Source organism: Rhinatrema bivittatum, chromosome 7, assembly GCF_901001135.1.
Source record: "Rhinatrema bivittatum chromosome 7, aRhiBiv1.1, whole genome shotgun sequence".
Lineage (NCBI taxonomy): Eukaryota > Metazoa > Chordata > Amphibia > Gymnophiona > Rhinatrematidae > Rhinatrema > Rhinatrema bivittatum.
The window spans coordinates 271,882,069-271,896,254 of NC_042621.1; the positions used below are offsets into that span (position 1 = coordinate 271,882,069).

At 44.2% G+C, this 14,186-nt stretch overlaps 1 protein-coding gene across 1 annotated transcript; it reads right to left on the reverse strand.

Annotated features, from left to right (window-relative positions):
* Nucleotides 1-11,000: 11,000 nt before the first annotated feature.
* Nucleotides 11,001-12,217, reverse strand: LOC115096224 (myb-related transcription factor, partner of profilin-like). Its single transcript, XM_029610734.1, has 2 exons — nt 11,737-12,217; nt 11,001-11,476 (listed from the first exon to the last, which is right to left on the reverse strand). Exons 1-2 carry the CDS (start codon nt 12,215-12,217, stop codon nt 11,001-11,003), a joined length of 957 nt encoding a protein of 318 aa, XP_029466594.1.
* Between the last annotated feature and the right edge of the window lie 1,969 nt (nt 12,218-14,186).

A 14,186-nucleotide genomic window follows, 5' to 3' on the forward strand; every position in this document is an offset into this window, starting at 1 on the left:
TGGGAGCTCTTGAGTGCACCAGTTTTATGCTACAGCACCCTTACCCAGTAAGCCTCTCCTGCCACAGTTGCTCCAGCCTACTCCACAAGGATGTGAAACTGTACAGCACCTGTCCTGCTCCCATTACTAGCCAGCAGCTAGTGGAGGCCTTAGCCCAAGTGTCATGGCAAGAACGATCGATGTCCCTATCCAAATGATTGGATGGAAGCGGAGACTGGAGCACAAAATCTGTGATCAGTGGGGTTAGAGAGCTACCTGTTTTCCCCAGTGCAGGAGACGCAGCCATCTCTTTCCAGGAAGTATTGGAGGCACTGCCCACCAGGCATCTGGAGGGTGTGGAAGCTGCGGAAGATATAGAGTCTCTAGGGAAGGAGATGAAGATTGAGGAATCCGGTTGGCATGGATCTGACAAAGGGAAACCAATGCAAATATTGACTCCCTCATGGAGCAATATCATAGACACAAAGGAGGAAAAACTCTCCACTCAAGAACATCAGAAGGAAAAAAAGAGTGGGAGCCTGGTCTGTCCAGTGAAAAGGAGGCAGACAATGCCAGCAACTGTGGCCGTCCAACACACCAGAGGCTTTTGACTGGAGCTAGGCTCAGAAGGGGCACTATGTACTGCTCACTTGATTTCCTTTCAACCTATTCCAGCTCTACCTCTTTTCAGCGAGTGGATTGGAGTACAGAATCTAAGAATTGGAATGTGGCTATTAGTGCAGCAATGGCACGAGAGAGGTTTTCAATTGTTCCACCTGAAGTAAACATATATGCCTGGGAGCCATCTACTTACCAGGAATACCTTGATTAGGCTATGGTTGGGTATGTGGTAAAGAGCTCAAGTTCAGAATTTTCATCTAGTGAAGCTTCACAAACTGAGACAGCTTCACCCATCTCTACCTTTTCAATCTCCCCTGTCACCAGTGAGATTTCTTTACCATCTTCATGACAGGAATGCTGTAAAGAAAAGATCTGATGGGTCAAGTTATATATCCACACTTGAAGAATCAGTCTTGGGTGGACCCAAATAAAGTGGAGGATCCCAATAGTCTTTCTCGGGCTTCCCAGGGGAAGAGAATTGTATGGTGAAGGATTAGGAATGATTTTGGCCTGTACTATCCCTATGTTCATCATGAACTGTGTAGAGCAGCATCGTGAAGCCTGGATCAGAGAAGAGGTGGATCGTAGGATTATCAAAAATTCCAACCCTGAATTTGTACGCAGCCATCCTGATTACCATAAAGAGGTGATAAGGAAAATGAAAGAGAATCAATTTGGCCGCAACTTCAGAAAGCATGCAGTGGTCTACAATCATCCTATAGAACCCCACACTGAATACCAGATCTGCTGTTTGCTGTTTAACGGAGTTACTATCTACAAACCCTATCTTGTACACCATGAACCTGAGCTTATGTGATCACCTACTACCTGCTCGATAAACACCCATGTGAACGTTTGTGTCATGTGAAAACATCTATCAACAAGATGACCTGGCCTTTTTAGCAGCCTAGAAGAACAGAAGACCATTGCAACAGGAATTATGGGACTTTATTGAGACTTTACCATTTATCATCTTTTGGATTGTCTTAATAAAGATTTTGCATGAGTTCTATTGTATTTACAAAATGCCTTATTTGGTTGACAATATCAATATTAATATTTGTTGCTTTGCAGTTAAATGTTTTGCTATAAAATTAAAAAAAGAAATTCCATAAAAATTGAAAACATTGTTAAAAAAAAAACTACTAGTGTTCTTCGGTTATTTTGCAAGTTTGCCATGTAAAGTAAACATTTTCATTTGCAGGTTCACTGCCAACTGCCCATCCAATGCTTTTGGACCTGTTTTGAAGAGAAATTGCCACAGGACGCAACATCAGGAAAACTAACATTTTTGTCTCTCCCTAGGTTTCTGAATTCTAACAGGGTTTTGAGTGAGTCATCTGTCCTTCGGCCTGCAGGACCAATATAAGGGTTCTCCTCCCATTTGGAGGTGTAAGTGCAGTGCACATGTGTTTTTCAATATCTACATAGGGAATGGTGAGAGCATTCTCCATGAGCTTAAGGGTGGTGGCAGCACCCTCTGGAAGTCTAGCAGTTGCAGCGCTGGGCAGTTATTTCCATAAAATGCATTCTATATCCACCCTGTCCGATGGCAGTTGTACTAGGAATGTTCTAACTTTTCTTTTGCAGGATGGAGTTGCTTTCCGTGCATAACTGTGCCTGCACCAGGTGCAGCACCTGTCTGGGAGTTGAGGCCTCACCCAGTTAGGAATGGATGCTATGCTCTCCTGTAGTCGTCTTCTTATGTTATCTTATTATTTGAAGTTGGTGTATTGCAATGCAATATTGAATGTCAAGCGTCCACTGAAAAATCTGTGCAAGAGTTACCCGTGCACAAATTTTGACTAATTGGGAGGGGGGGGGTGTAACCTGGGCACTCCTCGGGTTACCAGTAAGCGCTGGTGTTTAATGACCATGTCAGTTAGAGAGAACAGATTAGAGTAGAGGGAGGATCCATTCAAATGCAGCTCCTCCCATTGAGGAGTCTGGAGTGGCCTTCCCCCTGTGAGAGTCTATTTAGGAGCTCTCCAGAGTGAGCTCAGGGAGCAGTCCTTTAGGTTGTCAGAGAGTAAGGAGTAGAGAGATTATCTTTTGTTATTTTTCAGGCCCAGTCAGTAAAGGCAGGCTAACCCAGCTTGCTGGTCCTGACCAAGGTCACGAGGGATTTCCTCTTCCAGTACACAACACATCTGGTTGAGTTCCCTCTGGGTCTAATTTAAGTGATTTTGATATTTTTGTTTAGGAGCCTAGCTAGACCCCTGGACCTGGTCTTGAACATAGGGATTGGGGAGCCCTGCAAGTGAGCCGCCGAGGGATAGAGAAGATACACTCTCGAAGGGGTGATGACCTGCTATGAGGAGTGGACACCACTAATAGTTTTTGTTCCCATCTGAGGAAATAACGTTTTTGTTAAAAGATCTAGGAGGAGGGGATTTGGCTGCCCTTTCCTTCCTGATAGAAGCAAGAGAATTGCTTGTTTCAAAGAGGGTCCCTCCCATCAGGGATCCAGGATGAGCACTAAAGATCCTGAAGATCTGCTAACCGCAAGTAAAGGAAAAACCATCACTGGGGACACCCATCCAGTGCTCACCACCCTGGGGAGAGAAAGAGGATTTACTCTCTGTGCCATAGACTTTGCTATTTTCATCAGCTTGGAAGGGGTTTTGACCATCCTAAAGACCCCGCCCATAGGGGAACTCCACTTAATTAAACCAAGAGAGTGGATGTTTCCCCTTACCCTGGTATAAGTGAGTCCTGCACAGGTAGAGGAAAGAGACTGTAGAGGAATTGAAGAGGGATTTCTGTGGTGCTGCAGTTTGTGTTTTATGATATTATTCACCATCAGTGTTTAGAAGTAAAGACTTTCATTTTGGACACTAACCCAGCGGCTCCAGAATATTTATTTCTGCACTCACTGCACCCACATTAAGGATTACCATCCTCTCTTGTGGAAACTACATACATCTGGGAATGTGTAAGGAAACCACACCAGCCCTGTCACATCGGGACCTGTGAGGACTCCTTTCTTCCACCAATCCAACGAATCCACACCTTGGGAAGTAAATGATGTACAAGAGCTAGTCAGGGTCCCTGCCCCAAAGAGTATAAATAATTGTATGGCCTCACCTTTGCTGGACCCGCATGCCGGGGTGGGGGTTACACACTCAGATAATGATCTTTAGAAATATGCATGCATTTGATATAAAATGGAAAATATTATTCATTTTTAAAATGAAACGAAAGAAAAACAAAATCTTGTTCAATTTTGTTGGTTTCACTTTAAAAAGTTTGCTGCTGCCATCAAAAATCCCCCTTCCCAGGCCTCCCCTCTGATCCCCCACCCTGTACCACTGAACTCTCTAACCTTATTTTTCTTTCTCTCATGGGACAGGAACGATCTCCGGTCACTCCTGCCCCACTGCTTAGAGATGACCCAGCTTGCCAAGGCCGGTTCCATTCTTAATTTATTCTGTGTAGAATGGTGCTAGCCCGGCCCAGGCCCTGGCTGCCGCTGTTTTGTACAAAAGAAATGAGCCCTGTGAAGAAGACGCGGTTTCGGGGTTTATTGGAGGGAGTCAGAGGCAAGGCTCAAGAAAGGGCTTTTTCCTCGCTGGGACCCCAGTGTTTTTATTTTAATTTTTCCTTATTGTTTACATTTTTATTTGGGGGAATTGTTTTTCTAATTTTAAATAAATGAAAAAAATTAAAAGAAAAACAAAAGAAAATGTCTGTGCACACCGCTAATAACTTTCCCCTGTAAGAAACAGCCCAACTCATAAATCTAATGTTGGCATTTATTGAAAACTAGCAGCAAGAGTAATAATTTATTTCTTTTTTTTTCCCACACATTGGATATTACTTTTTTTTTTTTTACAAGACTGGTCTCTAAGCAGATTACAATATATAAGAACATAAGACTTGCTTTACTGGGTCAGACCAAGGTCCATCAAGCCCAGTGTCCTGTTTCCAACAGTGGCCAATCCAAGTCACAAGTACCTGGAAAATACCCATAGCTTAACAAGTCAGTGGCAGAGCAGACTCTGACTTAACCCACAGTACAAAGTCTGCACCAGAACCAGAATCTTGAACAAGGCACGTGCTCATGGGTGGTGGAACTTAGTTAATTTAACAAACAGGTTGAGATTACAATATCTTCGAATGGACTACAAGAACAGTATCGGAACCAGCATGTTATTACTTTGTAACTGAAGAGCAAATAAAGTACAGTACTCAGATGTCACGATGTGAAAGGACGTCTCAGGTGAGGGGTGGATTCCAGATAAGGACGCCGGGTAAGTGCAGAAAGTAAAATGAATAAAATAATTCGAGGACAGTTGTAAAACGTATGGGCCAAAGCCCCCAATGCTGGTACAATTCCTCCAACATGTGGTATGTGTGAATTACTGTAGTAAGCTGTCAGATCAGGTAAATAAAACAGGATTCTATAAACCCCTGCCTAACTGATTCTGGAACCGGGCCAGGACAGACCTTTTGGGTTTTTGTTTTTTTTTGGCTGATAGTCACAGATCTTCTCCCTCTGCTGTGCCCGTTCCCCTTTGAGAAACGCTGGCATTCCTGCGAGGATTAACAGTTACAGGATCTTCAAGCTGTCTTGAAGGAAATTAGCCTGAAGGGTTCCACCTAACAACTGAAAGACAATAAATGAATTGGTTTCTCTTCGAGGGGGGACAATGGCTCAGTCAGATCCAGGCACAAACATGAATCAATGTCTCCTCGAAGCTCTGTTTGAGCGTCTTCCCTCACTAAGACCCAAAGACAGCATGAAAATGGCTTCTTGTGCAACATAATGAAGGCTTAACCAGGCTGTAATTACCACTGGAGCCCTCTGGCGTGCAGAATATGCAACCGTGAGCAAAACTCTGTCTCTTTACCTAAACATACTTAGAAAGATAAATACGTCCAAATAAACCTTTCAGTGTATTCATTACAAATGTTTAAATCATTTATTCTCTCTTTAAAGGCTAGGTTGAAAACAAAGTTGATTTGTTTATTAGTCACAAAATACCATATTTTTTAAAACTATTTTTAAATGAATCAGAACTAATGAGAAAACGTTATGTTCTGAGTTCTTGCTGGGAAAGATCAGAACTTTCCTCAGTTCACCCAGCCTTAGAAAAATCCTACATTTGGGAGGAAATGTATCATAGGGAAATCGATAATTTTTTTTTATTATTATTTATGCAGTTTTAACAAATATATAGACAGTAATTACACATGTCAATGATATGGCCTATGTTAAAGTAATTTAACCATTTAGGAAATCTAATACAAATTTTAACTTATATAGACCATTTATAAAGAATCTAGAGATTCTAGATATATATATATATATTACTGGAGCATTTAAAGAAAAACTCTTCTCAACTAATAGGTGAGACTAGATGCTTATTCCTCTATACCCATGACCAATCTGAAAAAAAGTTATTTTGAAACTCTAACATCCAAAACTTTTCTAAGCTCTGAAGGTTCTAAGAACACATCTCTCTCATTTAGATATTTTATGACACATTTGCAAGGAAAATACACAACCATCTGAGCCCTCAAGTTTTTAACTTCCAGGCTCATTTGTAGGAAATTTCTTATTATTATTTGAGTAGGTCTAGTTATGTCCGGGTACATCCACATTTTTTTGTGTGAGGTAAAGTTTTTCTCGGTTTCGGAGAAATAGCTTCAGTATATTTTCTCTGTCTTCCATTTTTTGGAATCTTACACACAAAGTTCTCTTGATTCTATTTGCTGCTGCCATCAAAAATCCCCCTTCCCAGGCCTCCCCTCTGATCCCCCACCCTGTACCGCTGAACTCTCTAACCTTATTAAGGTTACTTAATTGCTGAGATTGATTTAACCCATCATCTCTTTCCTTCTTTTTGGTTACTATATAAAAGATTTTTTCTATTGGTGGAATTTTTCCCTGGGAGAGCTGTAAATTTTCCCCTAGAAATCTTTTAAATTGTTCCATTGGTGAAATAAATTTTACGGAAGGAAAATTCAAAATCCTAATGTTGTTATATCTTAAATTATTCTCAATTATCTCAATCCTTCTAGAATTTGCTACTTCTCCTTTTATTATTCCTGTTTGAATTTCTTGTACCTGATTCAGCTGTTTTCCAAAACTTTCAAACTTCTCCAAATGTTTCTTTACCACTTCATCCGTTGTTTTAACCTGTACTTGTACTTCGGACATTTTTGTTTCCAAATTACTCATGGATACTTTCAAATCCATTAAGACTACCCATATATTTTCTAAGGTAACCTTCTGTGTTGATTTTACTTCCGGGCTCAAGTTCTTAATTATAACTTTTTCAGATTGCAAGCAGCTTTCTTTTCTCATTTCTGAGCTTACTGCCCCACCTTTACCGCCATTAGGAGTTGAAGTTAGAGGCTCCGGGGTCAGAAATCTTCCTCCGCTGTTCTTCTCCACCAACTCCAGTGGGTCATCCCTGATTCCTCCTCTTTGCACACCTGCAACATAATCCCCACTTTCATCCCCGATGTTAGGCGGCACTACCATGACTTCGGTGGATATTGTTGTCTCCAAACTCGAGTTTAGTGCAGGTTTAGGCGGGTCCGGTGTCATGGGTGCACCGGGGCTTAAGGAGATGTGATGTTCCTGTGGTGTCAAAACCTGCTCCTGGCCTACACCAACCTTGGAACCTTCTCCCAGTGTTGTTGCATTTAGTAAAGGGAGAAAGTCTTCAATCAATGACAGAGAGGGCAGGACTAGGAGTAGTCGGGGTCTCCGGTGATAGCCTGCCCTCTCTCTTTGTATGCGGCATATTTATCGCGGCAAATAACTTATACTTAGGCTCTCCCAATACACACCCTCTTTTACTATCTTGGATCTCCAAATGAAGGCAGAGAGAGGAAGTAAAAAGTATAAACTTACTATGCTCGATCCAGTGTCGTCCGATCGAAGATTGCCCGTCTGTAACGTGCTCGTAGCACACAATTCGGGCGCGCAAAGCAATTAAGCGATCCAGTCTCCAGTTTCACGCGTCCGTATCGCTTCTGAAAACAGACGCATAACCCTTTCCGCACCCGGCATGTAAATGAGCGAATTAGCTGTATAATGCTGTATAATGCTGTATAATGAAGGAATTAGCTCTTCCTCTCCGATACCATAAAGCGCGCTCAGATTATCTCCTTTGTAACCCACTGTTTAGCCGCGGCCTTAACACGCTCGTTTAGCGCCTACCTCAACGTGGTGTTAGTGTGGTGTTCGAACAGTTAGGTACCGGACTGCACCATGGACGAGCTGTTTTTTTTTGCTCTGACGCTAATAATGATTCAGTGGAGAAGGAGACGAATGTATGCTCGACTGAGAAACCCAGGAAACGCTCGGCAGATTGGAGAGGTGAACAGGGGGCTGCCGCAGCATGGAGAACCAGACCGACCCGAGAACCCAGCTGTAAGACCGGAGGTAGGTGATCTATTATTTTCTGTAAGAATGGCGCCCATGCCTTCTGGTGCCTCTATTGACGCCGGTCGATGGGCACCGGAGATGTGCGCCGGTTGATGGTCGCCGGTCCATATAGCCGCCAGTTATGGGCGCCGGTTATGGGCGCCGATAACGGGCGCCGGTAATGGGCGCCGGAGGGTGTGCGCCGGTGGTTGGGCAGCGGAGGATGTGCCGGTGGTTGGGCAGCGGAGGATGTGCGCCGGTCGATATCGCCGACTGCTTTCTCGTCCGCCTTAAGGCGGACGAGAAAGCAGTCGCCCGTAAAGTGCCGTTCACGGCGCCGGTTACGGGCGCCTTAGAGACCAGTGTCTATTTGCAGCTATTGAGCCAAGGGCTATAGTTGTTTGTTTATTAATATATTTATTTATATATTTAAAGTCTTCTTATACAGCGGCACGTTATAGACATCAGTTTACAATGAATAGAAATGTTAATCGAGCTGTGAAGAAGGTACAGAGAAGGGCGACCAAAACGATAAAGGGTTTTAGCAATTTCTTTTGTTCTTCAAGATAGAGACTGATTCAACCATCGGGAAAACAGACCCGAGTATAACAAAATGGCACCGGGCCTATGCCCACAGCCACCCGTAAAAGACCGTTCACAGGCGCCTGTGCGGTAGTGCATAATTGTCACTGATCCATGGCCATGGTTTTTTCTGTGCTCTTTTTTGTGACACATATTTTTGTAAGCTATTGAGCCAATCCGGCTGTAGTTTTTCATACCATATGTACATTAGAGATATCTTTGGGAGGTTTTCCCGCACTCCCCTTCCCCCTTCCACTACCCTTTCTGACGATAAATAGGGGGGATTCCTATTATATAGCGTCTCTAACGATTTTAGAAGATTAAAATACATCAGGCGACATTTAAAATCGCCAAATAAAGATTCACATAGCTAATGTAGGCACTGGCTTTACAATCAATGTAGAAATACCAAGCATATATCAAATGAAGTCAATGCTGTTAATCAACATATAACCCAGTGTAATCCATGTGCTAAAAGCATTTATATGTGTCCATTGCTAATTTGAGTTGTCTTATATCATTGACGGTTTTATCATCTGTTGTATCCCCTGCAGGCAGAGCCGGCCCATCAACAGGCCATCCAGCGGCCACGTGTCATCCATACACGGGCGATGCTCTTTGGCATGTGTGAGAGAGATGTTGTCCGAACATACCGGCTGAGCTCACAGGCAATCTTGTCCCTGTATGAAGACTTGCGTGAGGACCTGGATCCCAAGACCAATCGATACCATGCTGTGCCCGGATTGAGTAAGCTTCTGTGTGCCTTAAATTTTTTTGGTACCGGAAGTTTTCAAAACCCGGTGAGCAAAGTTGCAGGTATGACGCAGGCCTCTGTTTCACGGAATCTAGCCCAGGTGTTGAAGGCCATGATGAAGCGGAAGAGGGACTATATATTCTTTCCTACGGATCCAGCAGAACTCCAACAGATCCGCAGTGGCTTCATGGGTATTGCCGGTATGCCCAACGTGTTAGGCGCTATCGACTGTACCCATATTGCGTTAAGACCCAGGGCAGAAGAAGAGAGTGGGTTCCGTAATCGCAAGCACTTTCATTCCATGAATGTGCAAGTGGTTTGCGACGCACGCCTTCGCATCCTAAATGTGGTAGCTAACTTTCCAGGGAGCTGCCATGATGCCTACATTCTCGCGCATTCCAATCTGGCTACTAATTTCATTGAAGGAAAGTACGGCGAAGGCTGGCTACTTGGTAAGTGACAATTGCAACTTCCTGTGATTTGTCTGTCTCTCATGTGTAGTGTTCTGTTCTCCGGATCTGAAAGATGATAGCTATATAGTTATGAATATTATGTTTACCGTTTTTGCGCTGCAAGTTGTTTTCAATACATCCCATATTTTGCATCCCATAGGTGATGGCGGCTATGGTTGTAAGCCTTGGTTACTAACACCGCTCCAGTCACCACACACAAATGCTGAGAAACGGTACAATGAGGCTCATGCCAGCACCAGAAACGTCATTGAACGCACCTTTGGAGTGCTGAAGGTGCGTTTTCGATGTCTGGATCGCTCGGGGGGGGCCCTGCAATACAGTGCCGAAAAGGTTGTCAGCATAATTATTGCCTGCTGCATGCTACACAACATTTGTCTGAGATTCGGTATGCATGCAGAGGTTGACGAAGACTTGATACCCGATCCGCCACAGGAGCTGGCAGTTGATGCGGACAGCACAGCACGGGGTAATGAAGTCCGGCGGAGGATCATCGAAATTTATTTCTCATGTAAGTTTCATGTCATACATTACATTTCATTACTGCTGTCATATAACCATTCCTGTCTACTGTGGCCCACGACGATATTGTGGTTCAATAGTTCGTCATAGCTGTGGTATTCTCTACATATTAATAGAGATGTGAAGTTGGCTTCAGACGACCGGAAGTGGGAGTACAGCCTGGAGCAGGAAGATAAGGGGGTAATTTTACATGGTCCGGTTCAGATTGAGATCTCTAGAGATTGATCGTTTCTGTACATGTATGTACTATTTACTCTTGCCTTTTCTTCTCTTTCTGTTCCAGAATTTGAAATTCATGTCTTTTAAGACATTAACGGAAGATGATCACACCGTAAAAGGATTGTAGGCGACATGAGTATTCTGTGGGGTGGCTCTAGAGATTTTGAACACACAGTTATAATTGTGTCTGAGGATCACTCAATAAAAATTTTATTATATAACAACTCTGAATTATTTATTTCCATTATTTGAATCTGGAAAATATGACCGTCCCATTAAAAACTGTACATGTATAACCTTTTGTGGTCCCCCTGCCCGTTTCTAGCCACTTCGTTATGTACAGTAGTGATTTATGCTTGAATAAATATCCCTTCCTGCGTTACATGACCCCCCCAAGGACAACGGTTTTAATATAAACAAAAGTACGCTTACTCAAATTGAAAACAAAATATAACTTTTATTAAACGTTTTAGGATTTGTTGCCGGCTGGAGGTTTCGGGGCAAGTGACTGGATTGCGCCAATCAGTGACGCCATGCACTGTTTAAAGTCAGCTCTGAGCAAACGCAGCTCCTGGAGGATTAGAGCATGATGACCATCCAGGCGCGAGCCGATTCCAGCCAGTAATTGATCAGTCACGGTCTCTATGCCAAATACTGGTGCAATTTCCGTGTCAGGAAACACTGGTTCAGATTCCTCAATCACTGTAGCTTCATCGCTTTGCTGTGATGGGTCGGGTTCTTGAAATGCCAGGGGGGTGTTCAAATACTGTAGGTCCAGTACAACATCCTCCGCTCCGATCACAGGGACATCGTACTGATCCTGTGTATCCATGTCCCCTGATGACATCGCTTGGCTGGGGGGGTCTGCGCTAGGCTGCGGAAACAATGATTCCTGGTGTTCGGATTCTCCGCTGTCACCGTCACCATCACCGTCATCCATTGTTTCTGTGGGCAAAGAGAGAGGTCAACGTCATTACATAACTGTGGAAAGTTAATCATAATTTATTACAGTACCGATTTCTATTTTGTCATAAAAAGAGAATTCTTATGGCTATCAGACAATATTGTGACAAGTACAGTGACGGTAGGGCAATCAATGATGCACATTTCTATTACAGTAGTAAATTGTAAGAAAGGAGCGATCACACATCGGCTGACCACTGAGCTACCATACAGCTCACATCTGAATTTAGCTAAATACATACCTGCACAAGGTGCACATGGTTCCGTTTCACCGCCATACTCCGTCTGCACGCCCACCACTACCTCCGCAGCCATGGTTCTGAGAACCATCTCCTCCACAGGTGTCAGCACGATGCTGCACGGTGGCCCTCCACCAGTCCTCTTTGCGTGGGCATTGATTTTAGCGGCCTTCTCTTTAACCTCTTTTCTGGTGTCACGCCACCGGTGCTGCACCTGCTTAATATCTCTTGGCATAACCGAAAGTGAGCTTACATCCTGTGCAATCTTCTCCCAAATCTTCTTTCGGCTGCACCACGAAAGCTTGGACTTAAAGAGAAGGCGATGTTTTTCACATACAGCACGGCACAAGAGTTCTTTTTCATCATCCGTAAAGCGCGCATTACGGGTTCTCTTTTGGGATGGCTGGGAGGCGCTTGAGTCCTCCTCTGGCTGCTGGTCCGTGGCATGGTCCTCTACCTGAGCCCGAACTCGCTTTCCCGGCATAGTTAAACCTGGACGGTAACAAAGAAAACGCGATTAATGAACATCATGGAGGAGATGAAATCGGTAATATATACTGTAAAATTATTTAGGCCCCTGTATAGCCTTGTTTAAGAGCCTTTCCATTAACTGTGTTCAGCTGTTGTGAACATTAGTGATTAACTCCAGGTTGAGAGATAAATAATAAGAATTCCCCCGATTTAATGCAACAAATCGTTAATATTGGTTAGGGCGGTAAAACCCCACACAGGACTAGACCAAAGTCCACCGGGGGTCCGGGAACTACTTCCTGCACTCGAATCGTGTTGCCGTACGGGAATACGGCCGGCGATTATCACGCAGGAGGCATCCGTAGGGCGGAACAGACAAAGCGGTCGCAGGAAAATGGGCGCCAATCAAGGGTGGACGAGAATGCCCTTACGGACGCCTATGTTCACGGGCGGCCATTGCGATTCGGGCGACCATCTACCGACTTGATCACACGATTCACATCTCCATTAGATATAGGGATGGCAAGCGATAAACATAAAACACAGCATGAATGCAAAGAACCGTGAAACTAGGCTACCGGGCTCAATACAACGGAAAGCTTAAATCCAAGCGCTGAAATGGAAACATCTGCGCTTAGAAATGCAAAAAAGAGGGAAACATAACAGGGCAAAAAAGAAGAAAATAAGAGGGACAGTTGCAAAGTCACACGGTTAAACACAAGGGGGGCCCGTAGATGCCCGAACCAAAAGCGTTTAATGCAATGCTTACCTGCTTAAAGCCTTGACAATATCCGACAAAACACTTGTTCACGGTGTGTCCTTGTCCAAACGAAATATGTAAAGGGACTTTTCCATCCAAGGGAAGCGAGCTATATACACGCCCATGGTACGATTATTATGCCGTGCTGGCCAATAGGAAAAGCAAGTTATAAAACCGAAATGAAAATGCAGTTTGAAAACCAATAGGAAACTCCAGTTTCAAACTGCAATTTGAAAACCAATAGGAAAGAGCAGTTTGAAAACCAATAGGAAACTCCGGTTTCAAAGACCTTCTTGAAACTCCAGTTTTCACCAACACTAAACGCCAGTAATAGGAATGCGGCAAGAATGGCGGCAATTCAGGATTGAGCGCCCATATGTTTAGCCGTAGCAAAATGGCGAACCGAAAACTAAGCTTAAATCTAGGATACAGCGCCCATATGTTTAGCCGTAGCAAAGCTTCAACCTAGGATAGAGCGCCCATATGTTTAGCCGTAGCAAAGCTTCAACCTAGGATAGAGCGCCCATATGTTTAGCCGTAGCAAAATGGCGAACCGAAAACTAAGCTTAAATCTAGGATACTGCGCCCATATGTTTAGCCGTAGCAAAGCTTCAACCTAGGATAGAGCGCCCATATGTTTAGCCGTAGCAAAATGGCGAACCGAAAACTAAGCTTAAATCTAGGATACAGCGCCCATATGTTTAGCCGTAGCAAAGCTTCAACCTAGGATAGAGCGCCCATATGTTTAGCCGTAGCAAAATGGCGAACCGAAAACTAAGCTTAAATCTAGGATATAGCGCCCATATGTTTAGCCGTAGCAAAATGGCGAACCGAAAACTAAGCTTAAATCTAGGATACAGCGCCCATATGTTTAGCCGTAGCAAAGCTTCAACCTAGGATAGAGCGCCCATATGTTTAGCCGTAGCAAAATGGCGAACCGAAGGCACGCTGAAATCTAGGCTACATCGCCAGTTGTGTTTGACTGTAGGAATATGGCGGAGGGAAAGGCGCCTAAAGCCGGATGCACGGCGCTCGCACGTGCAATGAAACATCCGGGCGGCCATTTTGCAATCGCAGCAAATATGCCTCGCGGAAGAGGCCGCAATTTTTCCGCCGGCGATGTCCGGCTGCTGGCGGAGCTAGTGGCGGCAAACATGGCTCGCCTCTACTTTATCCCTGGGCGCCCGCGGGACCAGGAGAGGGCGGACGAGGCCTGGCGGGC